At 42.5% G+C, this 25,436-nt stretch overlaps 1 protein-coding gene and 1 long non-coding RNA gene across 3 annotated transcripts in view; one reads left to right on the top strand and one right to left on the bottom strand.

The window, feature by feature from the left end:
• Positions 1 to 25,436, top strand: part of LOC306810508 — a 149,461-nt gene that overhangs the window by 21,461 nt on the left and 102,564 nt on the right. The gene's annotated exons all lie outside the window — the stretch shown is intronic.
• Positions 1,861 to 17,357, bottom strand: LOC306810473 (myosin heavy chain, skeletal muscle, adult-like). 2 transcript variants are annotated; one of them, XM_079323130.1, is made up of 38 exons: positions 17,139 to 17,357; positions 16,905 to 17,048; positions 16,657 to 16,813; positions 16,068 to 16,095; positions 15,855 to 15,969; positions 15,680 to 15,772; positions 14,526 to 14,589; positions 14,335 to 14,433; positions 14,141 to 14,244; positions 13,922 to 14,060; positions 13,553 to 13,671; positions 13,304 to 13,453; positions 12,157 to 12,327; positions 10,914 to 11,220; positions 10,745 to 10,830; positions 10,206 to 10,293; positions 9,995 to 10,112; positions 9,661 to 9,784; positions 9,445 to 9,581; positions 8,674 to 8,929; positions 7,970 to 8,212; positions 7,688 to 7,864; positions 7,457 to 7,602; positions 7,279 to 7,369; positions 6,801 to 7,190; positions 6,559 to 6,685; positions 6,204 to 6,322; positions 5,770 to 5,966; positions 5,171 to 5,354; positions 4,919 to 5,084; positions 4,622 to 4,746; positions 4,049 to 4,357; positions 3,694 to 3,897; positions 3,320 to 3,445; positions 3,055 to 3,225; positions 2,863 to 2,967; positions 2,625 to 2,720; positions 1,861 to 2,031 (listed from the first exon to the last, which is right to left on the bottom strand). In XM_079323130.1, exons 1-38 carry the CDS (start codon positions 17,340 to 17,342, stop codon positions 1,876 to 1,878), a joined length of 5,835 nt encoding a protein of 1,944 aa, XP_079179256.1. In that variant the 5' UTR covers positions 17,343 to 17,357; the 3' UTR covers positions 1,861 to 1,875. The 2 variants fall into 2 exon arrangements, with proteins under 2 accessions (XP_079179256.1, XP_079179255.1); XM_079323129.1 differs by having other exon boundaries at positions 9,995 to 10,293.

The raw sequence follows: 25,436 nt of genomic DNA, 5'->3' as shown, positions 1-25,436 counted from the left end.
CTCATCCCTTTAACATTCCACTCTGATTCCAAAAAAGTCTCCAGCCATGCTTGCCAGGATGGCCAGTGGCAAGGCCAGGTCAGCACAGTGCAGTGTGTGATTTCTCTCTCTCTCCCACCTGTGCAATTGAATTCTGGCCCAAGGTGTTTTCACTGAAGAAACCTGCAATGTTACCTTTCATCAATTGAGCATTTAGTAACAAATCCTGAGTGCATCATTTCTTACAAGTGAGAGAGGAGCCCAACAGTTTCAGGTGCTTCAAGTGCATCCTGATTCTTCCATGTCAGAGCAGCTTGTTCTTTCTGTAGGGTGATTGTAATACTGTCCAAAGGGAGCAGGGAGTTTTGGCATTGAAATATGGTCTCCAAAGTTGTGATATTTTCTAGTCTGTCAGCAGGTTTAAAAAGGTACCCAAGGTTTCTTTTCCTTGTTACCCAGATATCACTGGCACTGATGAAGTTTTCACAGCTTCACACATAGAGATGATGTCTCTGAGGAGCATCACTTACAGTGACACAAGAGTCAATACAGGGTGTCATCTTTTCCTTAAATATATTTAGCTGCTGCCTAGCAAACTACTTCCATATTTAGTTGTAACATGGAAAGCTTCTATGGGTGTAAACCTCAGTGTGTTTGGGAAGAGGAGGACGTCCCAGTCCTGAATACTGTTGCTGCAAACACACTGACTGCTGTGGTCAGTGCAAAAGGTTGTGCAGTATCTCCAGCTCCCTTCCCCAGCCTTTTCACAGCTCTTTGAAGTACTCCCTGTAAATGTAGAGGTGTAGAGATAGCCAAGAACCTTGAGGGACCTGTAAGTGTCCTCGTCGTCAAAGGCAAGTCTCATTTACCATTCCCTACATCTGCTTGCAGAATCTTCCCTCAGCAGCTACCTGACGTGCCAGGGTCAAGTGAATGGTATGTTCAGCTGCACTGCTGCTTGCTGTGCAGGTTGCCTCTAAACACCTATTCCAGACAAAGGAAACTCCAATGTGAGTGTCATTGTGCTGTCCCAGTGGGCACAATCTGTTTGCTTCAGGGTGATGGTACCTCTGTTCTCCAGGCTCACCACCTGCTCAGACTGCACACTGGGGCACTGACAATAATGCCTGGGGGTGGGAAACATCCTTGCTGCCTTGCTCTTCATCTAGCTCAGCTTTTCCTCATTTTTGACCTGATCATGCATTATATTCAGCAGCGTTACACCATGTGGGATGAAAAAAAAAAAAAAAGCCAGGGTCTATCAGCTACTTTTTTCCATCCAGTTTTCAGTTCCCCTATACAAAAAAGCGCATGCATTGCTGCAAAAGAAAGACTGGAAGCACTGTTTGGCTGTGTGGAAACACTATGTTTAGAGCTTCTCTAAATTCTCAGGGTGTCAGACTTGGAGATTTCTTTATGGTGTTATGTTAACAGAGCTGCTCTCAATTCCGGTGTTAGAAAATAAAATTAGTTCCTTTTGATATGTATACTGATAAACTTGTAAAATATAGGTTTATAATTTCTCTTCCTAAAGAACATTTTTTATTTAGTATTTATTTATTCTAACTTCAAATCACAATTCCATTGCTGGCAAATACTTCAATACAGTGTGAAAACTTTTGTTTGCTGTCGTGCCTATTACTCTTACTGTAGTTGGAGTACTGCAGTTTCTGACTCTTACTCCAGAAAATTCAGGAATTCATTCCCGAATATTAATTATTTGCACACAATCAACACTTAAATAACTGCAGAACTAAAATGTAACTACTGCTTTTTCTGCAAAGCAATCTACAATCTTTAGTCTTTAGATATATATAAAGCCTCATTGCAAAAGGAAGTGACAAAGGGTTCACATTCTGTGCAGCTCTCAGGTCACTTTGCTTCCTCATTATATTCTCACTCTTCCTCTCCTATTTTCTTGCTGTGAAATTCCCGGCTCTTCACTCGGAGCTTGTTGACCTGTGACTCTGCAATGTCAGCCCGCTCCTCGGCTTCCTCCAGCTCGTGCTGGATCTTGCGGAACTTGGACAGGTTGACATTGGACAGCTCCTCCTGGGAGTGAAAAGGGAATCAGGGGTCAGGAGCACAAGGCAGGGGTTTCATTCCTACTGCAAGTCAGTCTAATGGGGCTGCAAATCTCCATCCCCTCCCACCACTGCTCACACATCAGCCCCACACAGAGCTCATCATGCTCCCCTTTTCAGGACCCTACTGGGACAACGTTCACTGGGACTGAATCACACATTAGAAGCAATTTCATCCCTTGGATTCATCATTTCTGTACCTACTCTCACACTACTTCCTGCCCAACTGTCAATGTGACTTTTTGCGTGGAGAAGACCCTGAAGCCTTCTGCTGCTGATTATTAGCAGAGATTTGGAACTTGGCAGTGGGTGTGGCCCCTGGGTTTGTTTATTCTGGCCTCCTGTGTGAAACAGGCTGCAGAACTACCCTTAATGAACCTCCCTGACTGCAGGGTGCCCAGAGCTCACCAAGGCCTCATAACACAATAGCTAAACAGTGTAGCCAAGATGGTTGTGTCTCAGGACTTTCTTTCATACCCCTCTCCTGGTATTCAGCCTTATTCAATGTGTGTCCTGCCCCAATGGAATGTGGCCTTTGCCCATTCTCCAAGCAATACTTACAGCCTCCTCAGCTTGTCTCTTGTAGGATTTCACTTTCATTTGCAGCTTGTCCACCAGATCCTGCAGCCTGAGAATATTCTTCCTGTCTTCCTCAGACTAGGGAGGTTGGCAAACAGGATAGAGAGTCAATTCATAGTCCTCCATCACACAAGGTTCACAGTTCCCCTTGGGAATGGTGTGTGCAAAATGTGACTCACTGTGAGCAAACCCTGTGAGAGCAGGAGACCTCCTGCCTTACCTGGTAGGTCAGTTCCTTCACCCTGCGCTCGTACTTGCGCACACCCTTCACGGCTTCAGCGCTGCGCTTCTGCTCAGCATCAACCTCCCCTTCCAGCTCCCGCACCTGCAAGGACAAGCCCATCTCTGCAGCTTCCCTGGCAATGTCTCTCCAAGGACACGCTCACTCAGGCACAGCCCCAGCCCTACACACCCTGGCCTCCAGCTTCTGGATCTGCTTCTTCCCTCCCTTCAGTGCCAGCTGCTCGGCCTCTTCCAGACGGTGCTGCAGGTCCTTCACTGTCTGGTCCAGGTTCTTCTTCATCCTCTCCAGGTGGGCACTGGTGTCCTGCTCCTTCTTCAGCTCTTCTGCCATCATGGCCGCCTGGTCAGAGAAAAGGGTCAAAGCCATTTTAGGGCTGGAGATATTTTGGGCAGAGTACATTCATCGGCAGCAATGCCAGGAGCACCCAACTCACATCTGTGATGGCCTTCTTGGCCTTCTCCTCAGCATTGCGGGCTTCCTGGATGGTATCCTCCATTTCTCCCTGGATCTGGGCAATGTCTGTTTCCAGCTTCTTCTTGGTGTTGATCAAGCTGGTGTTCTGTTGAAATCAAAAAGCATAATTTTTTCTCCATGTACTTCACACTAATTTTAGAAAAATCAAATTTCCTATTTTTATTTATATTTTTTTGTGATTTTATATGAAGAATACTAAAACTGTATAAATGGCAACGGTAGACTGCTGAGGACTAATTGTCATATTCAAATTTAAAAAGGAAAATAGACTAATTGATAAATTCAATTCTCTAAGTACCATAGATGTCTTATGTCTTCAATTCTAAAATTTACCTGAGTGTGGAGGAGCTGAACTCTCTCACTTGCATCCAGAAGCTCCTGCTCAGCCAGTTTCCTCGACCGCTCCGTCTGCTCCAGAGCTGCCCGGAGCTCCTCAACTTCAGCCTGCAGCAGGTTTGCTCTGCGCTCCACCATGGCCACCTGCTCCTTCAGGTCATCCTGTGTTCTGAGAGCTTCATCCAGATGGATCTGGGTATCCTGGAAATAGAGAGGCAACAGATGGGGAGGCATAATCTTCCTCTTTATTTATTTTCCATTTCCATATTAATATAGAAAAGACAAAACATTGGAAGTGAAATGTTTGTAGCTGTGTAAGAAACCAGTGAGCACCTGGTCTGTAATACCATACCTTGAGCACTGCCTGGGTATTCCTCAGGTTCTTCTGTGCCTCTGCAGCCATACGGTTGGCATGGCTCAACTGGATCTCCATTTCATTCAGGTCTCCCTCCATCTTCTTCTTCAGCCTCAGGGCTTCATTCCTGCTCCTGATCTCAGCATCCAGAGTGCTTTGCATGGAGTCCACAATTCTGAGGTGGTTTCTCTTCATTTGGTCAATCTCCTCATCCTTCTCTGCTATCTTTCTGTCAATCTCAGATTTCACTTGGTTGAGCTCAAGCTGCAGGCGCAGGATCTTCCCCTCTTCATGCTCCAGAGAGGCCTGAAGAAGGTATGAAACCCAATTAATTATTAAAAAATAACATTGTCAACAACTTTACATGAATTATTATCCTACAGGATAATGTATAACCAGAGGCTTGAGACTGCAAGAAAGGAAAAAGCATATCCGTGGATTCAAATATTATAATGGTGTGAAGTAACCCTGTTTCCCATGCATCCACTCAATTCTCAATGCATAGAATCACATAAATACTATCTGAAGTTGCTGAAGTGTGTTGTAACTAATCAATGAAAAAGGTTTTACCTCAGCTTCCTCCAGAGCAGCCTGGATATCAGATTTTTCCTGCTCAACCTGCTTCTTGACTTTCTCCAGCTCATGAATTGCCTTTCCTTGCTCGGCAATCTGCTCCGTGAGGTCGGAAATCTCCTCTGCAAGGAACGGTGAAAAGCAGCGTGGTCAGGCACAGAGCTGAATGGAGAAAGGCTCTGCTGCATCAAGGGACCAGGCATGTTCTTATCCCTGCAGGCCCTGAGCCGTTAAGTGTGGCAGAGAGACAAGCTTGTGAGAAAGGGCAGTGAGGAGCAGAGGGCAGGGACTTACGCTGCAAGTTCTTGTTCTCCCGCTTCATTGTCTCCAGGTGGTCCAAGGACTCCTCATAGGCATTCTTCATCTTGAACAGCTCCGTGCTGAGAGAGCGTGACTCCTTCTGGGAGGCCTCCAGCTCAGCCTGCGTTTCCTCATACTTCTGCTTCCATTCTGCCAGGATCTGCAGAGAAACGGGCTGTGAGTAGGGCTGTGGCCATCACGGGGGCATGCTCTGCCCAGGAGTGCTGGTGCTGGAGGCCAACAGACCTTGTCAAAGTTCTTCTGCTTCTTATCCAGAGCAGCACATGCAGCATTGGATCTCTCCACATCAATCATCAGGTCCTCCACTTCATTCTGCAGCCTCTGCTTTGTCTTTTCCAGGGAGGCACATTTAGCATTGACAGCTTCAACATGTTCCTCTGCATCCTGCAGGCGCTGGGCCAGCTTTTTCCTGTGTTAAAATGTCTCATGGTTTAAATGAAACTTGGAAGTTGTGGCAAGTCACTGATGGGCTTTTCACAACAGGGTATTTTGCAAGTTCATTGGTAAGTGCAGCTCACAGTTAGCAAGCAATTCAGTTCTGCCATGATTTTCTCTAGAGCATGGTTAGCTATTTTGTAGTCTGTGGTCCACATTCCTATTTAATTTTTCTACATAGTATGTTGTGTCTCTCTGCCAATCACTGTCTTCTACATGTTTGCCTGAGATTTTTTTCTCCCACACCACATGCATTACAGAATTTATTTGCTATTCTCCTTTCACCCCAACCCCAAGCACAACAGTGACTTCTCCCACCCCATGTCACAGTGGTCTCCAGGAATTTCTGGTCTTAATCTCTGCTAGCCTTTCTCACTTTCTCAACATACTTGGCCTCCTCGAGCTCCTCCGTGCGCTGAATCGCGTCTGTCTCGTATTTGGTTCTCCACTGAGCCACTTCACTGTTGGCCTTGGACAGGGCTCGCTGCAGCTCCCCCTTGGCCTCCTGCTCCTCCTCATATTGTTCCCGGAGCAAGTCACAGTCGTGGCGAGCGGACTGCAGGGCGTGGGCCAGGGCGCTCTTCGCCTGCAGCAACAAGTGCATTGGGTCATGGAGCAGAAATATCTCAGAAAATCTGACTGAATATTAAATTGGACACTGGATTATGCTTCTACGCAAATAGACAGTGGATAGTGGATAAACTCCAGGTAAAAGTTAGCATGAGACAACTTGCACCAAATAATATGAGATATTTTTCCTATCTCATCATGGTTGATCAGTCGTCACATAAGTGTCTGGTGCATATCTGAGAGGAGGAATCACCTTTATCTCTTCTTCCAGATGCCTCTTGAGTTCCTCAATCTGTTGAGTAAAAGCCTGTTTGCCTCTTGACAGCTGAGAAACCAAAGCATCCTTCTCATCCACCTGGCGTGAATATTCACCTGAGAAAATTTGGAGATACACAACAGTTTTAATGCCATTGATTATGAAACTGCTGACTTTTGGAGATATAAAACTAGACAGTTTGCAGTCCATGCTGAAACTTATGATCCCAACTCAAGCATTTTGCAGTAGATGTGACACAAAGTAGGTTGGACAGACCACATGCCCGGAAGAGTAATTTTTGCAGTAACTCTGAGATGTTATTGATCTGCGCATGAAGATATGTGTGTCTCACCAGCTTCTGTCTGCAGACGAGCTCTTTGAGCATTGAGGTCATTGATCATGCGCTGATGCTCTTCTTCCTTGGTCTTAATCTCGCTCAACTGGTCTTCCAGTGTGCGGCACATCTTCTCTAGGTTGGCCTGTGCATCAAAAGATGGAAAGTGATGAGTTAACCATCCACACTCTAAATAAGTCCAAGTGCAAGAATTGTGTTGTATTCCACTGGGTCAATGAGCCTATAAAATAATTGTGTACCTTGGCTTTGGAGACAGACTCCATGTTGCTGGCCAAGTCATCAATCTCCATCTTCAGCTCACTCTTCTCCTTCTCCAGCTTCTGCTTCACACGTTGCAGGTTGTCAATCTGCTCCCCCAGCTCAGCTGTGCTGTCCGCGTGCTTCTTGCGCAAGGCGGCAGCCGTGGCTTCGTGCTGCAGCGTGGCCTCTTCCAGGTCACGGCGCATCTTCTGGAATTCTGCCTCACGCTTCTTGTTCATATCAATCTGAGCTGCTGTGGCACCTCCTGCTTCTTCCAGGCGCTCGCTGATCGCCTCCAGCTCCCTGGACAGGTCAGCCCGATGCTTCTCTGCTTTAGCGCGAGAGGTTCGCTCTGCCTCAATTTCCTCCTCCAGCTCCTCAATACGGGCCTGTAGAACAGCAGGGACCCCTCACAGCCATGCCCTCCTCCTGCCTGAGCTGAGCCTGAGCAAGGCAGGGGAAGGAACAGACACTTGCCTGCAGCTCCTTGATCTTCTTCTGAAATTGCATGCCCAGGGCTTGTTCATCCTCGATCTTGCTCTGGATTTGGCTGATTTCAAAGTCTTTCCTTTGGGCCAAGTGAATTGTGTTAGAGCTCAAAGGAAAAAGGCAAGTGCTGCAGCCCAGCACTCAGGTGCCCCAGAGCCACACTTACTTCTTCAGTTTCTCATCCAGCTGCTGCTTATCATTCTCCAAATCCATGATGCTGTCCTGGGCCAGTTTCAGGTCTCCTTCCAGTTTCCTCTTAGCTCTCTCCAGGTCCATGCGTAATTTCTTCTCTTGCTCCAGGGACCCTTCCAGCTAAACACAACAAAACCATCAGTGCTCTACCAGCCAGATCAGACTCCATACCTGTACTGTTCCTGTTCTATGTCTGTGTACTTACATCATCCACTTGCTGTTCCAGCTTGGTCTTGGCTTTGGTCAGAGTATTGACTTTGTCCTCCTCTGCCTGCAGGTCATCCAGGGTCTGCTGATGTGCCTCTTGGAGGGCTTTCTTCTCTTTTGTCAGCTTGGCAATGGTCTCATCCAGAGCTGCCATCTCCTCAGTCAGGTTTTTCACCTTTAGGAAGATGGCAGTAAACGTAAATAATGGAAGTAGCTATTTAAGTCCTATAATGGCGCAGGACTCTTTTCCAGATTGCAGGTGACAGGTTCTGCCTCATACCTTGTTTTCGGTGGCGTGTTTTTCCTTCTCCACCTTGGCCAGTGTTAGCTCAAGGTCATCAATATCTTTCTTCAGCTCTGAACATTCATCCTCCAGTTTCCTCTTTTTGGCTGTTAGCTCAGCATTAATTTCCTCTTCATCCTCCGCCCTTTCAGTCACCTCCTTAATTTTGGCTTCCAGCTGGATTTTGGTTTTGATGAGCTGGTCACACCTTTCCTCTGCATCAGCCAAGCTATCTGCTTCCTGGTGTGGAAATAAAGATTCTGTTTGTTTATAATATTTGAAAGTTTCTCTGCTTTATCTTTTAGCATATCCACTCAAACAGCTTTACAATGTTGTCAGGTTTTCTGCATGGGAAATAGATATGCAGTTTCTGAGTTCAGAATGTTATTTTGTTTGTTTGTTTACTCTTTCAAAAGTATCTCTCAGAATTTTTGTTTGTGACAATATTAAACGGTGTAAGGGGTTCAGGTTCAATGCTGGATATATATAGGTGGCATCTTCCTCAGAAAAGCAGGAGCCCTTACAGCCATTTAAAGTCTCTGGCTTCTTTTACTGTCTACCAGAGATCTCACCATCCTGCTGTAAGACACTACTTTCTAATCTTCATGTTTAATATAAGGGACACCTTACCATCTGCCCGAGACAAACAGTCAGAATGAGTAGGTGCTTTTTCTGAGTGGGAAATAAATGGTGATACTCACAGCCTGCACCTGGAGCTGCAGGTCATTTTTCTCCTTCAGTAAAGAAACCATTTTCTCCTCAAGCTCCTTCCGCTTTGCTTCCGACTTTGCAAGCTCCTCCTTGGTTTTCTCAAACTCCCCCTTCATGTTGGCCATTTCCTTCTCAGACTCTGCACTCTTCAGCAAGGGCTTGATCTTGAAGAACAGCTTCATCCATGGCCAGTGTTTGACATTCATGAATGAACGTATGTTGTACTGGATGCAGAAGATGGACTCCCTGAAGCATAATTAAAATGTACACTGAATATTCTCAGTCTGATGAGTGTCACTGTTGTATACAGGTAGAGATATTATAAAAGAAAGGCCTTATAAAATTAAGCCTCACTCTACTGAATTACCAGCTAACCTGTACATTCCCATAAAGAAGAATTAGAAGAATAGGAAGCAGTTAGCACAACAAATGATTCTGGTAAGAGAACCATTCGCACCTATAATAAATAAGAAATCTATCCCATGGCAATTAGTGAACAAAATATATAAACCTACCAAAAATAGAGAGACTGGATAGACATACACCCTAGCCATTTACCAACCAAAAAAACTGAGTGTCAGTGTATTGTTAGCCAATTAAGTCTAACAGTGTCTTCTGATATTTCCTATAAATACAAGCTTTGTAAATAAAGAATTGGCTTTTCATTCATGATTAAACTAAGTTCCGTCTGCTTAATTCTGCATCATGTCAACACTTCCCCATGAGCAAAATTACTTTAACTGAAGAAGAGGAAGGTGTACCTCCGCTCCACCATTCTCCTGTACTCCACTCTCATCAGGAAGCCCCTGCACAAGGCCTGAGTGCGGGTGATGAGCTGTGCCAGCTTCTCATCCCTCATCTCCTCCAGCAGCCCTATCAGACCAGCTTTGAAGAACACCTTGAGAGAGGGAATGTTGCAGCACATTACTGTCAGGTAGAGCAAAGCCCAGGGACACAGTGAATTAGGGGTTTTGTACCTTGGTGTGTCCAAATCTGTACTGGGTGTGGTCCACATCGATTGACCCAAGGAGCTTCTCAGAAGCCTTCTTGCTATCAATGAACTGTCCCTCAGGGATTGCACTGGCATTAAGCACCTTGTATCTGTGAAATTAGAGGAAATAGGAAGAAGACAATGTCCAGTCATAAGATTTTTCTGTTTACTGAAACCAAGAGCAGTGTTTGCAGCAGAATCAGACTGAGGAAGTTGAAATTTCATCCCTCCATACTCAGTGACAGTTGTACAGTACAGGTGTGTGATAAAGAACAGTTGGTGAGGACACCTGATTTACCTCCTCATTTCATAGCTCTTACCTCTGTTTGAAGTCAGCATAGAGGACTCTGCTGGGGAAGCCTTTCCTGCAAATCCTGATCCCTTCCAGCACGCCGTTACAGCGCAGCTGGTGCAGCACCAGCTCGTGCTCCATGGCACCTGGCAATGCAGAGCACAAATGAATGGCACAGCTTGCAGTGCAGAGGGGAATGGATGTATCAGAGCAAGGAACTTTTTGCTTGAGCATCTTACCAGGTGTTTTAGTCTCATTGGGGATGATACAGCGCACAAAATGGGGGTGAGTGCTCCGCAGATTGGTCATCAGCTTATTCAGATTCTCCTGTGGCATTGTGGTTTGAATGCAATTATAAGAAGTGTGGAAAAAATAACCCTTTGCATTCTTTGAATTTATCATGAAAGACCCATCAATGGAGAAACACTGGACTTAAAATTGTCAACTGATAGTGCCTCAATCAATTGCTCAGTTTCTTCTGATGCCCAGCATTAAACATCATCTTGTAGGATAAGAAAAAACCTGTCATCAACTCAATGAAGGTAGAAAGTGGGCACGTTTTATGACAAAAATTATGTTTTTAGTAAGTGTAAGGTTAGATTTTTACACTGCCATTTCTCATTTCTTAAGAATAGAATAGAATATTTATAGAATATTTATTGGTTGGTTGGTTGGTTGTTGGTTTTTTGTTGTTTTCTTTTTTTTTTTTCTGTGTATAAGTCAGCTAAAAATGCAGAATAAATCTCTGCATATATGAAAAGATAAGGTGGTCACATACCCGGAAAAGAGCTGAGACGGTCTGGAAAGAAGAACCCTTCTTCTTGCCTCCCTTCTTGCCACCACCACCACCACCACCGCTAGCCTCTGATAAAATAAAGAAAATGAGACATCTGTGCTTTGGGGGCCAATGACCATGCATCAAAGACATGGTATTTCAAAGAACTGACCTGCCTCTCCTCCAGCAGAGGCAAAAAGTAAAGCCAGGGTCTTCACAGATGATTTCTGGTACAACCCAATGACAGTTTCATTCAGAGGGTCCTTGTTCTTCTCCAGCCAGCCAGTGATGTTGTAGTCCACTGTGCCAGCGTAGTGCACCAGGGAGAAGTGAGCCTCAGCCTTGCCTTTGCCAGGCTTGGGCTTCTGGAAGTTGTTGGACTTGCCCAGGTGCTGGTCATAGAGCTTGTTCTTGAAAGAGGTGTCAGTTGCCTTGGGGAACATGCACTCCTCTTCCAGGATGGAGAAGATGCCCATGGGCTGGGAGAAGCAGCAAAAAATAGCAATGATAAAATACAGATCTGCCGTCAGAAGGGGACTGCAGTAAGCTACAGGAAGCTGAGAAATTGGTTGAATTTTTGGATCAAAAATCGATTAAATCTTTGTTAACTTTTGCATTCACACTTCTAGACAAAATACAAATTTGTGTCTGAAATTAATGCATTTAATGACTGATACTGTGACATCAATCACACAAAAATTTCTAAATACTTTTGAAACTGATGAGTTGAAAGCTGATCTGCTTTTTACATTATTGCTTTCACAAAGTAATTTGTACAGCTGAAGTTGTCTTACTAAAATTGATCTTAGTGTAACAGATTAACAGATCTTTCACCTACTTGCTGAAATCTTTTTATGAAGATATATCTGTCTTTCCTTTCCCATACAAGAGGATGTTACACAAAACAGTGTCTGCTCATAGTGTTTTTGTTGATCGCAGTTAATCCATTATTTTTTTTCTATATGCACCTATTATTTTTGTTAGAAGTTATGTTTCTTAAATCCCAGTGATAATATTGAAATAATAATATTGAAATTCTGTTGGGATTCATTAAGAGATCTTTCTTTTTCACAGACCAGAAAAGTCACCTCCAGAGAATATTTTTCAAGCAATTATGCGTAATTACATTGATGCTTCTATTGCCATACAAGAAAAATTACATTTATTTTTTAAAAATGAATAGCAGAGTAGTTAATGGATGACCAAAAATCATTTCATCTGTAGCCTGATCACATAGGTTCTTAGAACTTAAATTTCATAATGCATACAATCCTGACTTCCTGAATAGGCAGGGACATAAACAGATAGTAACAAGTAGGTTTGTGAAAAATCAGTGAGAGAAAAAGTAGCCTGAAGAAAAAACATGAAATTCTGTCATGAAACTGATAATAGAATCTTAAATGTAATCAACACACCTTCTCGATGAGCTCAATGCAGGCAGCCAGGTCCATCCCAAAGTCAATGAACTCCCATTCAATCCCCTCCTTCTTGTACTCCTCCTGCTCCAGCACGAACATGTGGTGGTTGAAGAACTGTTGCAGTTTCTCATTGGTGAAGTTGATGCACAGCTGCTCCAGGCTGTTGAACTGCAAAAGGCAAAGACAAGTTTTACTCATTTTCAAGATAAAGAGCTAGCTGCCTGTAGAGCTTTCTCCTTCATAATCAGAATCCTATCTCAGAATCCTACAAAGGGATGCCAAATTAAGACAATATTTTTAATGTTTAAACATCCAATTATCTATTTTTAAAGAGGTTTTTTATTTGATTGTGGGGGATTTTTTTGGATTTTTTTCCTCTTTGCTACTTTAATGATGATTAAATATATTATTTATTCTTAAAGTTAATTTCCTATTTTTTGTTAGTCTAGTCAAAGTACAATTTACATCACACCTTTCTCATAATTTATGTAAATTTTCTTGTATAAAAACATTAAACATTCTAAGTGTTTGTCAGTTCCGGATTGGACTCAGATACCCTCCATAAATATTTGTAAAACTTCTCAGTCTGGATTAGTACAGCCAATCTACTCTTCCTGTTGGAATCACCTTTTGGCTCTTAGGAAGATAAGTATATATATATATATATATCTATATATATATATATATATATATATACACTCCTTTTCCAAAGCCTTGGTTAACTTCTGTGTGAGACTTAAGTGTACCTTTCTCTTCCTACTCTCTGTAATATTGTATCTTGGGTATTTATATGCCATTTGTCTGTGGACTTTTGTAATATTAAGTTCAAATTATTGAAAAACTGTGACATTTGTGTTAATTATGTAAAAGGCAGATGCTTCCTCCTTGTATATCATATAAAGATGCCATATAAAGATCCCTTGAAGCTAATGGGTTGGCCTGAGGAAAAAGCACTCACATACAGAGAAAAGGAAAATATATCCAGAAATAGAAAAATAAATATTTTTCAAACAATGTATTACTAATTTGAAATTTTAAGTGAGTGCAATGTTTACAAAGAAACCCCAAACCACTATGAATCTCCAATTTCTCTTAACACCTAATTGTTTTGACAAGACTTGACTATGATTTCTGTGTTCCTTACATCAAAGATCTCAAAGCCAGCAATGTCCAGGACACCAATGAAGTACTGCCTGGGCTGCTTCGTGTCCAGCTGCTCATTAATACGAACAACCATCCACAGGAACATCTTCTCATAGACAGCCTTTGCCAGGGCACCCACTGAATTGTACACCTAAACCAAAGAAGAGTGGAGCAGAGGAAGTGCAATATCCAGAACAAATAGTAAATGACTCAAGTCAGAGGTTCCCAGTCACCAACTGGTTGTTGTTACCTGCTGCACAGTTTGGCCCTTGGTCACGTATTCATTCCCCACCTTGACTCGGGGGTAGCAGAGGGCCTTGAGCAGGTCTGCTGAGTTCAGACCCATCAGGTAGGCAGCCTTGTCAGCAACTGAACACAAAGAGAGAGGGAGGAAGTGACAGAGTATAAGTGATAATTGAAAGTGGGTGTCCTCTAAGATATAGCTGTTGGTCTCGGCACTGAAATTTTGTGGTATCTTGAAGGGAAATTTAGAAGCATGGATAATCTGGAAGCTGTGATTTATGTATTTGTAAAAAAAAATGGAAGGAAAATACATGATTGCCAACTGTCCAGCTATGTAACTGTTTCTGTTATCAGGAATTCTATAAGATTTTAATACCTTCGGTGCCATCAGGCTCTGCCTGCTCCTCTCGTTGTTTCTGCTTGAACTTCAGGTTCCCATAGTGCATGACAGCCCCTGTCAACTTGTAGATGGCTGTTCTCTCATCAGCAGTGAAACCCAGGATGTCAATGGCACTCTGGCAACAGAATCAGTCAAATAAACCTCTGGACAATTACAAGGAAGTTTCACCACACCAGTATGCTCTGTGACACTTACATCTGTAGCCATCAGCTCCTCCTGGTCGTTAATGCTGGGAACAGTGATCTCACCTTGACTCACAAATTGGTAGTCATATGGGTTGGTGGTGATGAGGAGCATGTCTGTAAAGAGGAATAGGTATCTGGGTGTGAGAATGAAGATAAATGTTAAAGACATTCAGATTTTGTCAAACCATTCACAATACTTCCTACCAATTAGCTCTGGCTTCTTGTTGGACATGATCTGATAAAAGATGTGGTAGCTCCTTTCCGCCTTGAGCTGGAAAGTGACTCTGGACTTCTCCAGCAGATCTGGCAAGGATGATAGAACACAGTCAGGCCTGAGAAAGAACAGTGAGGTGGAAAGGGAGGAAGGAATGGGACCAGGTCAGGTGATTTCTTACAAGTTTCAATGTCAGCAGAAGCCAGCTTGCCTGTGGCCCCAAAGTGGATTCTGATGAATTTGCCCTTTTAGAGGGGAAAGAAAAAAAATACATTTTGAAATTTCACCATGACTGTAATCATGTGACCTTACACTTACCACAGAGGACAGGCTTCAAGCTTAGAAGTCCTTTCTCTTTTATTTTTTCTTTAACAAAGCAAAACAGAACAAAAACAAATTCAGGAAGGTCTCTATACTGGCAATACTAGTGGATAAATCTGAGCTTTATTATCAACTACTATTTAATGGACAACCATGAATGCCCATGAATGAGAAGACCACTAATAAAGCATTTTATTGGGTCACTTATGTTTCAATTCAAACACGAAGATATAGTGAAAGCCATTTTCTACTCAGAAGGCATGATGTGAAGGTAAATTTTGGTGGTGTAAAAGTTAAATGAGGATTTTTGGTCTTGTGGAAAACAAGTCAGCAGTTACTGTCTGAGTTGTAGAGATAGAAGCAACATATCCAAAACAAGGAGCTTTAGACTGAGACAGTGTATTAGTATTGTGATTTTTCAAGGAAAGTCACAGCTAGTCTCACAGAATTTATGAATGGCTTCTTGCATTAAAACAGTCAAAAGAACATGCCATAGAGTAGTTTGGTTTCTGGTAGGCTGTATTGAAGGAACCCTGTGTCTACCTCTTTCTAGACAACTTATATCAAAGTCTGAACAGTCAGATAAATACACTGCCCAGTTTTATGCCTAAAACTCAGAGATTCATATTTTTGCTGGTCTGATGAGGGCCACAAAAAATTTCCAACCAGCAATTTCTATACTGTATGCCCCATTTTTCTTTCTTCTATATTACATCAATTTTCAAAAAAAATTTGTGTCTTCAGTCCATATGACAGACACAAAGAATATGTGTATATATATTTATAGATATGTAATTATATTGATATTAAAACATATTTAAATTATCCCCCTTTGTATGTTGTATTGTTCTTCTAAGGATGTGTTTTTAATTAGATAATCAACTTAAATTGGAAAAAATATGTGGAAAATATTAGCTTAATGAATACAGTAATCTGATTGATGCTTCAGAAGTGACAGCAGGTTTTGACATCCTTATTCCCATTTAATCACAATTTCTCTAATCAAAAACTCACAAAGCGTGAGGAGTTGTCATTCCTCACAGTCTTGGCGTTTCCAAAGGCCTCCAGCAGTGGGTTGGCACTGATGATTTGATCCTCAAGCGTTCCCTGCAGAGCAATTATTCAGTGACTGTGTTTAGTTGGCAGGACAATGACAGGCCAAGTGTTCAGCCTGTTCTTCCTCACTCACCTGCATTTTGCCTGATGACTTCTCCTCCTTCTTTTTCTCTCCACTGGCTGCAATTGTTGCAAAGTACTGGATGACACGCTTTGTGTTGACAGTCTTCCCGGCCCCGGATTCTCCGCTGCCAAAGGCAAGAGAGAAGCAGAGGGTGCGTGGTCAGGCAGGAGGTGCCCTGGCCCCGGGCAGCCCCGCAGGGACCCGCGCAGGGGGTGTACGTACGTGATCAGGATGGACTGGTTCTCCCGATCTGTGAAAGTGGAACAATGAAAGGTGTGTCAGCAGCTGACCTGGGTAATGCTAAGAGGAATGAGAAGTAAAACTGCAAACCAAAATTGGGGATTCTTCCGAAAGTCCAAAAATACCCAATTTACTTCTATGTCCCTGCAGTATTAAGCATAAGCCCAAATGGACATATTGAACAGTCAAAGGCATCTGGACCTGAGACAAGCTGTGTATCACTTGTCCTTCACACAATTTTCCTCAAGAAATGAAACCAAAGTACCTAACCATGTTCAAAATAGAAGAAAAAATACCTTTTTCTTTCTTATCAATGAAAAATGTAGAAAACAGAGTCAAGTACTATTTATGCAGTAGGAGAGTGTAGAATTTTGTACAATAAAGTACAAATAATTCACTATGGTAAGTTCTTGAATGCTTCTAGGTCAGTTTAGCTTGAAATTGTTTGCTACATAAATCGACAAAATTCACAGTCATGCTCCCTGGTGGCTCCAGCTTGCTGGTCACATGCTCCAGTGAGATCAGCAGGACTTTTTTGGTTAGACTGTTGGGACAGTGATCAAACACTCACCAGTCAGCATGAACTGATAGGCGTTGTCAGAGATGGAGAAGATGTGTGGAGGGGCCTCCTGGCGCTTCTTGCCTCGGTAGGCCAACACCACCTCGGGGTTGTACACCGGCAGCCACTTGTAGGGGTTGACAGTGACGCAGAAGAGACCCGAGTAGGTCTGTGAGGAAGGGACACAGCACGTTGGCTTCCCCTGAGCCTGGCCCAGCAGCTCCTGAGGCTGCCCAAAGGAAGCTGCTGCTGCCACTTACGTAGATCATCCAGGCTGCGTAACGCTCTTTGAGGTTGTACAGCACAGCGGGTTCGTGGAGGTGGGTCATCATGGCCATGTCCTCGATTTTGTCATACTTGGGGGGGTTCATGGAGAAGATTTGATCTTCTTTCACAGTCAGGGTCTGCCAAGAAAACAGAAAGATCCACATGTATCACCTAAAAGCTCAAAGTGGGGTTCAAATGTTTTTCCTTCAGCCTTGTTTTTGACCCACCTCTCCCTTTTCAGTCTTGACAGTGACTTTTCCTGATTCTCTGCTTGTGACTGTCCCTTTCACAAAGGACTCCTTTGCATGTACCACAAAAACAGATGATTTGGCATCAAAAGGTTTGTTCTGGGCCTCTATTCTCTCCTTTTCTGATTTTCGGAGGTAAGGAGCTGCCTCCCCAAAGATCGCCATCTCGGCATCTGACGACATGGCTGCACGTTATGGTGTTGCTTGCCAGAGCAGAGAACACTGTGGAGGAGAAGATATGTTACCCAAATGAGTCAATATTTTTGTTGTTGCACACTTTATTGATAGTCCATAACAGTGTAATAGAAACTGTGATTTGGGAGGAGCCTGGAGTAGTTTTTTGATTCACCTTTGTGCACAATCAGGGAAAATTTTGGATGCTGGTTCCCACAGCTTTTTCCAGTGAAGTTTTTATTGTGTCCAGGAATTAATATTTCTCAGACCTTTCACATCCCAGTTTAATATCTGATGAACCTGATGGTAAATTTCTTTTCTATTTATTACCTAATCAAAACTTCTGTTACTGAAACCTGTCCTTTTTATCCCTCAGCCTTTCACTCTGCCCATTTGAGAAGAGTCTGACTCTTTCTATGGTATAACCATCTCCTTTTTGTTGAAGATAATAAAAAGATAATAATGTTTTAATTTCATCCCCAGTGTAAACAAACCTCACCATTGCAGCCTCTTCTTACACATAATTTTCTCCTACTTATATTGAAAGATCTCCACTGGATTCATTCCAGAATGTCACTGTCTGGTCATTGGAAAGCACCAAACTGAACACAGTGCAGATATGGGAGCTGAATGCAGGGAAAGAATCACTTGTCTTTACCTGCTGACCATGTTGTTATGAGTGTCTGATAATATGCTGCTGATCTTCCTTCCCCCAAAGGCAAACTGTGACCCTTGCACCAGAATTCATGACCCTTTTCTGCAAAGTTGTTCTCCAGCCAAAATGAAATACAATGTACTCTGCTGCAGGGGACTATTCGTTCTCACATGCAGGTTTTTACATTGACTTTTCTAAAATGTATGAGGTTCTTATCTGCTTCAGGATGAAGTCTTATGACAATCTTCTCCAGGGTAACAGTGCTCTGTAGCACTATTGTAAGTCTCTGTTGTCATCTGCTGTTCCTGAGGATGTATTCCATGCATCATTTGGGTTGCTAATGATCCAGAAGATGTTCTGAGGATTATGTAGGGCATAATATCTTTTGCTGATGCTCTGAATGATTCACTAGATTTGTTTGCTTCTCATCCCAAATGATTTAAGCAGTATGTGAGTTATTGGCATATAAGGACACAATAATTTATCAGGTTAAAATACTGCACAGCCAACTGTTTCTTCTCATGTTAATTGTTTGTGGAAATAAGTAGGCAAAGCTAGAAATCTCAGTTGAAGAATTTATAAATCAAAGCCAGATATCCGAATGCACTACTGGATTTCCAAAGAAATACCATGTGGCCAGTCATAGAAAGTATCTGAATTACAAAGAAGTTACACAAATCAGCAGCTCAGTAAAATGCTATATCACAACTTTTACTTAGGTAAATAACCAAAATGCTAACAAACATTTGCAGCTACTCCTAGTAGCATGCAGATTCTCCATTCTGCTCAGTCTTTTTTCAGAGGAATAGGAACAGTACCTCCCCCCTTTTTGTTATTTGATTAGCTGGATAGCTATTTTTGCATTTTTATCAAGTTTACTAGTAAGAGGCCTACATGCACATTATAACCTTGGAGCATCATTTGGGAAGTATTTTCATAACATTTATTGGCCAGTTTCATATGCAGTAATAATTACAGATTACAAGTCTGTACGGTTTTGCAAGATTCTGTTCCGTTGGCTAGCTCTGTCTGTCTGGACTTCATGCCAGTACAGATCATTTACCTCACTGTTCCATAATTAAACATAAGGAATCCCCAGGAAGCATTTCCTGGCATTACATAGTGGCTAGTGTCTTCTAGCACAGCCACTTAGGAAATCCTGCTGGCTGTGAGCAGCCTGCCCAACAATCAGCATGCTTTATTTGTCATAGCAGAGCAGTGGCCAGGAACACATGGGCATACAGCAATTGCCTAGAAGATTTTACAGCAATTTGTCACCTTGAAGAAATCTGGTCTACAGAAATCTTCCACCTTTTTCTGCCCCTTAAATGTGAGCAAATGTGGCTCTTACCTCTTATGCTGTGAGAAGATGCCTTGCAGGCTGGGAGGTGATCGGTGCTGTAAAGCAGAAACAGCAGACCTCTCATTATTGCTGCACAGAATTCCACAGATAGATCACAAAGTGAAAATACCAACATGCTTTATCATACAGATATCCAATCCTTCCAGGTACGTCAGGACAGCAGGGCTGAAGTGGGACTGCAGGGACACTGTCCCTTTCTGCCAGCCACAGACGTGCACTTACCATGAAGTTTCCTCTGCAGACAGAACAGCCCAGATTCAAGGACTCTTTTATAGGTTCTGGTCAGCGCATGCTGCAAATGCCTCCTCTGTCTTTGGGCAAAGCATTTTTGGCAAACCTTGTTTTTGGCAAAACATTGTCTGGCAAACTGAATGTACTGAAAACTGGAAAGTGATGTTACTAGATATAATTAGAAAATTTTGGTCTCTTCCTAGCTATGTGAATAAATCGCCTATAAATAATATGAGAAGATTCCTAAGGAGGGAAATACAGCTAATGATGGCTAGAGGAATGAGGGTAACCACTAATAACTGTAAGGCCATGGATGCTCCATGAATCTGAGCTAAGGGAGCAAGAGACAATCATTCCCTGGGCAAGCACAGTGACATTTGAATGCATACTTCAACTTTTTCTGAGGACATCATATGTCTGATGACAGTCATCCTTTGACACAGCTCTCTACTTACAGATCTTGGATATGATACATGGATTTCACTGTTGTCTGGATTGCTTACATTAGTCAGATTATTACATATTACTCTGTTTCACTTCTGTCAGTTGTAACATAATACAGCGCAATATATCAGGGAGAATAGCCACCTTGAATCATTCTAACTGCTCTTTAATTTGTATGCAATCTCTGGATATAAATATAAAATAACATTCATTTGCATGTCTTCTGATATTCGGGAGATCCTGAGTTTATAGATTCTTGAGTTGGTTCAAATGTCTGTTAGATTGTTGTTCCTTTGATGCAATCAATAGAAGACCAGTTTTAGTTTTTGGCATTCAAAGAGTGCTCTGACAATGATATTTATAGTTTAAATTAATTAATTGAAAAATTCTTTACTTTGTTAGTGCTTATTTCCTTTAAATCCTTATTTCTTCCCAAAATAGAAAAAGTCAACAGTACTTTTCTAAAAAGCATGTCAAGTAGTACTAGCCTATCTTAACTCATGCTTTAAAATCATTATTTAGTTTTAATTAGCTTTGATATAATACCCCATAATTTCTAGTGCTACTTTCCTTCTCCCAAGATCTGACACCGTGCAGTGTTAATACTGCACCAAGAGACATCTGAATAGCACCCATCACTATATTTGATACTTAGGACTGCTTTTCCTATATATATTACTTTGTGCTTATTTTTCTCCAGTGTAAGTATCACAAATGTCTCTCTCAGCTATTCTCAGTTTACTTTTCCCCGTGAAGAATAATTTTTTGTCATTCTTGAGATACCTAGAAACGCTTTTTTCAGGACCAGAATTATTTAATCTTTAGCTGATGGAGATCTAACGTGAAAGACTCAGACATGTGAAACTCCATACGAAATGATGAGTAATTTTACTGTTTGCCTTGATTGAGGTGCATGGTCAGGATGGAGTAATAATCCAGGTAACTATTCTGGGAGGACTGAAGGGATGAAAAAGGAAGTTCTGGCAAAACTCAAGACACAAAAAGGCAGCATACAGAGACTGGAAGCAAGGATAAGTAACCTAGGAGGAATCTAAGAGACACTGTCTTAGCAACCAGGGATAATGTTAGGAAAGTCAAATCCTGAATGGAATTTAATCTTATAGTCATAGAATGGTTTGGATTGGAAGGAACTTCAGAGATCATCTTGTTCCAACTCCCCTGCCATAGGATGGGATTCCATGCATTAGATGTGGTTGCTCAGGGCCCTGTCCAAGCTGGCCTTGAACAATTTCCTACATGGAGCATTCTCAGTTTCTCTGGGCAACTTATGTCAGTGCCTCGCCACACTCTGAGTAAAGAATTTCCTCCTAATGTCTAAACTGAAACTGTCCTCTTTTCACTGAAAACTGTTAGCCCTTGTCCAGTCACTATCTGCCTGTGTAAAAAAGTCACTCTCCCTCTTTTCCATAAGCTCCCTTTAAGTACTGGAAGTCTGCCATGAGATCTCTCCAGAGCTTTCTCTTCTCCATGCACATGGAGAAGGAAAATGTGGGGCTAGTGCTGAGTTAGCTTAGAGCCCTGGTAGCACATGACATGGAAAGGTCTAAGGTACTTAATAGTGGCAGTAAGACCTTCAGGAAACCTAGGAAACAGAGAGCAGGATGAAAGTCTGGAACAAGGCACTTACAGCCTTGATGTAAGAGGAACAGTTCAAAGAGCTCTTCAGCAAACTGAACACCCAAAAGTCCATAGGTCTTGAAGGGATACACTCACAAAGTTCTGAGGGAGTGGCTGGTGCCACATGAGGTCACTCTGGACAATCTTTAATCTATCCTGCTGATTAGCAGAAATGCCTAAAGGCTGCAGGAAAGTAAATGGCACTCCTGATTTCAAGGTGGGCAAGCAAAAAACAGTAGAGGCTTTGCTGCTGTGTGAGCCCTGCACAGCAAGTCTGTATTATCAACCCTGAGTTCAAATCCAAAACACAACCCCATACCAGCCACTCTGAAGAAAATTAACTCAACCTCAACCCAAACCAGCACACTCTCAATTGGATAAACTTAGGTATTGCTAAAATAGCTGTGACAGTCTACTGAATAGGAAAAGGAGATTTTGTTCTCCCTGTTCTTCGCCCTGCTCTTCATTTTTGTCAAGTCCTAGAAGGAAGGTGTTAGAGAAAAGTGAGATGTCCTACTGCATGCAGACCAAATTTGCCATTTCAGCACACTTCATCTTGAGGAAATGTTTGGGTTCAGCTCAAGTTGCAGTCTTTACAAACCTCTGCCAGCGCCAGCTTTAAGCAGCTCAGTGAGGTTGAAAGGTCAAGTCTGGTTCATTTGTAACACTTCCCACTGATATGGCAAGTATGTAGGGGTTTTTTTTCCTAAACCTACTGAAAAAGGAAAAATAAAAAGGTCTAACATTTATCACTTAAAACTGATGCATTGATTTGAGAAATGTTTCTTTTCATCTTACAGTTCTGTTAAGTGGAGGAGTTAAATGTTTAAGAGGACTCTGCACTGTTACTATACTGAAATGCAATTACTGCTGCTTCTTCCTGTTTCCACTCTTGAATAATTCAACAGGGTACAGTGGGATAGTGCTGGGGTAACACTGACTTACCATGTCTATAAAATGCACCTAGGAAAAGGGTGCCTAAGAAGTGCATCAGTCCTTCCTCATGGAAAATATGTAACGAATTGCACAAATTTTGCAGCAAAAAGAAAAATAGATTTCTACCTAATGTTGTTTTTCTTTCATTCCTGTATCCATGTATCTCTGCAGAGCTGGATTCCATCAATGCTGGAAGGAAAACACAGCCCAGCTGAATGAGACAGGACAGAATAAAGGATATGTATGGAAACAGTCTGCTCTGAACAGAAATGCAGCTTGGACAAAGCACTGGAGTGCTGATATTCTCCATGTAGGAAAGGGAATTCAGGCATCCTGAAGACAGGCTCTTGATGAGAACACCACAGAATGACAGAACCCAGGACAGAGCAACAGACAGGAGGTGCAACTCGTCTCCATGAGCAGGGCCACCTAGAGCCACCTGCCACCTAGAGCCACTCCAGCACCTCCCTCACTTTCTGCCACAACTTGTGATCCAGCTGCTTCTCAGCCATGTTCTGTGATTATTGAAAACAGTCTGTAAGTAAGAGGCCACATTTCAGAGCAGACTGAATTGTGGAAATGTCTTGAGAATACTGTTTCTGACCCTGTGAAACTCTGCTTGGCACATTTGAGTCCTCGTGGTTGTCTGTACTATAGGGATGTGCTGGGGGATACATTTTGTGCATGTTTCTTGGGGTGCAACTGGACTGGAGCTGCAGGTTGAGCTCTGGAGAGCAGGAGCTCAAGCCCAAGGCAAGGTGCTATGGACTGCAGACCCTTTGCACAACCAAGGGCCAGGGGACCTGTGGCCAGCCAGGTGAGGGATGCTCAGAGACACGGTAGGAGGTGATGACTCCAGGTTTTTCCACCCTTAAACTATGAGGGGATAAAATCCCAGGAGTTCCTTTGTTTGGGGTCCCTCCTTGGAGTCACTAGCTCAAGATAATTATTGCACCATGATTACATTGTTTTAAGGATCTGGACATCTGAGATTCATGGGAAGCCTGGGGTGCAGCTGGTGAGGAAACCTGGTGTGACTGTGAGACTGAGACTGTGAGAGTGTGAGGGTGCAGCTGTGAAGGGGCCTTGGTCCCAGCTCAGGTGCTCAGTGGGACAGTGACAGGGAGAGTGGCTCCTGGATGGCATGACAGGGGAGTTTCTTTAATAAACAAACATAAGAATATCTGCATCAAGATCTTCATAGCTCCTTCCTCTGACACTTGACAAAAGAGGGTTCCCAGTCAGTATATGCAAACATGACATGAGTGTAGTGATCTTGCTGAGAATGCTTCCACAGCCTCTCTGTTGTGTTGCTTAGAGATTTTCTGATTCACTGACAATGTCTTCAATGCATTTTACATCTAACCCTAATTTTTATGCTATGAGTTTGTCCATTACCTGGCATTAAGTAGTTATATGCCAGAAGAACATGCACATGACTTTGGTGCAAAACCTAATGTATTCCGCAGCAAAATTTTTGTTCTGTGACCAGGTTAAAAAAAAAGAAGAAGAAAAAGAAGAAAAGCACAGTTCTACAGTTTCAGCATGGTAAAGAACAGAGAAATTTGACTGAGATGTAGACATAGGGTTATATCCATCATCTTGATTGTTCTAAAGCTCCCAGAAGCCCCAGTGGTTCTCAACATTTAGAAAAGGCTCTGTTACTACAGGGACAGTGATGGGCCAGTGTATGCAAGGTCTTCAGGCACCCCTGGAAGTTGAAGATCAGATCCATAATGCCAAATTGTCACTACACTTGCTTAAACCCAGTTCAAAAACTTATTTATGCAAGTCTGAGGCCAAAGAAATGTCTTAAATAAAAATAAAAAAAAATAGAAAGAAAGAAAAAACGAAAAAGAAAGAACAAAAAAAACAGAGAGCAGGTATCGCTGTTGAAGAGCTACAAGTGAGCTTCCGGCTCACAATGACAGAAAAATCCACAGAGAACAAGGTTGCAGATGACATGAAAAATGCTAATCACTTTAAGAGAAAAAATGAATGGAATTTGTCGTAAGTACAAACATTATAGATTAAGAAACTTCAACACTGAGGTTGCATTTGCAGAAAAAAAAAAAAAAAATTGAAAAAGTTAATGTTAAGAAATTCGGACTTCCAGGCTGTGGCACATCACCTCCAGCTTGAAATGAGGACATGTAGAACTGTATCAATTGGATGTTAATGTGACTGCAATTTCTGGGGTAAGAAAGTTGGCATTTTTTTTATATTTCCCAAGAAGTGGAATGTTAGCAATCACCATGCTTGTAAAGTATGCTGGCATAAATAAGACACAAATCACTTCCTAGAAGCAAAATTCTGATTTTCCTGAAGCATGTGTTTACTGCAGGCTAAAATGAGAGCAGAGATGATAACCTGATGTTTGATCCATATAAGCTGTGTGACAGTGGGGTAAAAACTACTCCCCTATATAAATTCTGAGATGGGATGAGAGTTTGTCAGAAAAAATGCCTGAGAGAGAGCTCAGAGCATCAGAGGAAGTCACAGGAGTGCTGAAAGGCTTCATCAAGAGGCAAGACAATGCTGATTTCATGAGCTAACACAGTACTGGCATGGGTAAGACCCTGATGACACAGAAATATCCTGTACCATCTCAGCCAAGTCTACTGAAGGGGCAAAACATTCCTGAGCTTCAACTCATCCCATGCAGCAAATCTTTGCTCTGCTCCAGACCTGAGACCATGCACTTCAGGGTCACCATGTCTGCCCAGCTGCCACATATTTCTGCCACACTATTTGCTAATATGGCAATTTGCTGTCCCCTCAAAAACCCCAAAGGCAGCTGATGGTGTTTCAGGCCTGCCATGTCCCAGTCATTCAG

The sequence above is a fragment of the Erithacus rubecula genome (assembly GCF_903797595.1).
Source record: "Erithacus rubecula genome assembly, chromosome: 20".
NCBI classification, from domain to species: Eukaryota; Metazoa; Chordata; class Aves; order Passeriformes; family Muscicapidae; genus Erithacus; species Erithacus rubecula.
This window is presented reverse-complemented; position numbering and strand designations above follow the sequence as displayed.

What these genes read in the sequence shown, in the direction of transcription:
- LOC306810473 (XM_079323129.1), bottom strand. Translation starts at nt 17,342, where the DNA reads ATGTCGTCAGATGCCGAGATGGCGATCTTTGGGGAGGCAGCTCCTTAC. An exon ending in ATCTGGAAGAAGAGATAAAG is followed by an intron (nt 5,967 to 6,203) that starts GTGATTCCTCCT and finishes TTGTTGCTGCAG; the next exon opens with GCGAAGAGCGCCCTGGCCCA. An exon ending in GAGGAGCTCGAGGAGGCCAA is followed by an intron (nt 5,355 to 5,769) that starts GTATGTTGAGAA and finishes ATTTTAACACAG; the next exon opens with GAAAAAGCTGGCCCAGCGCC.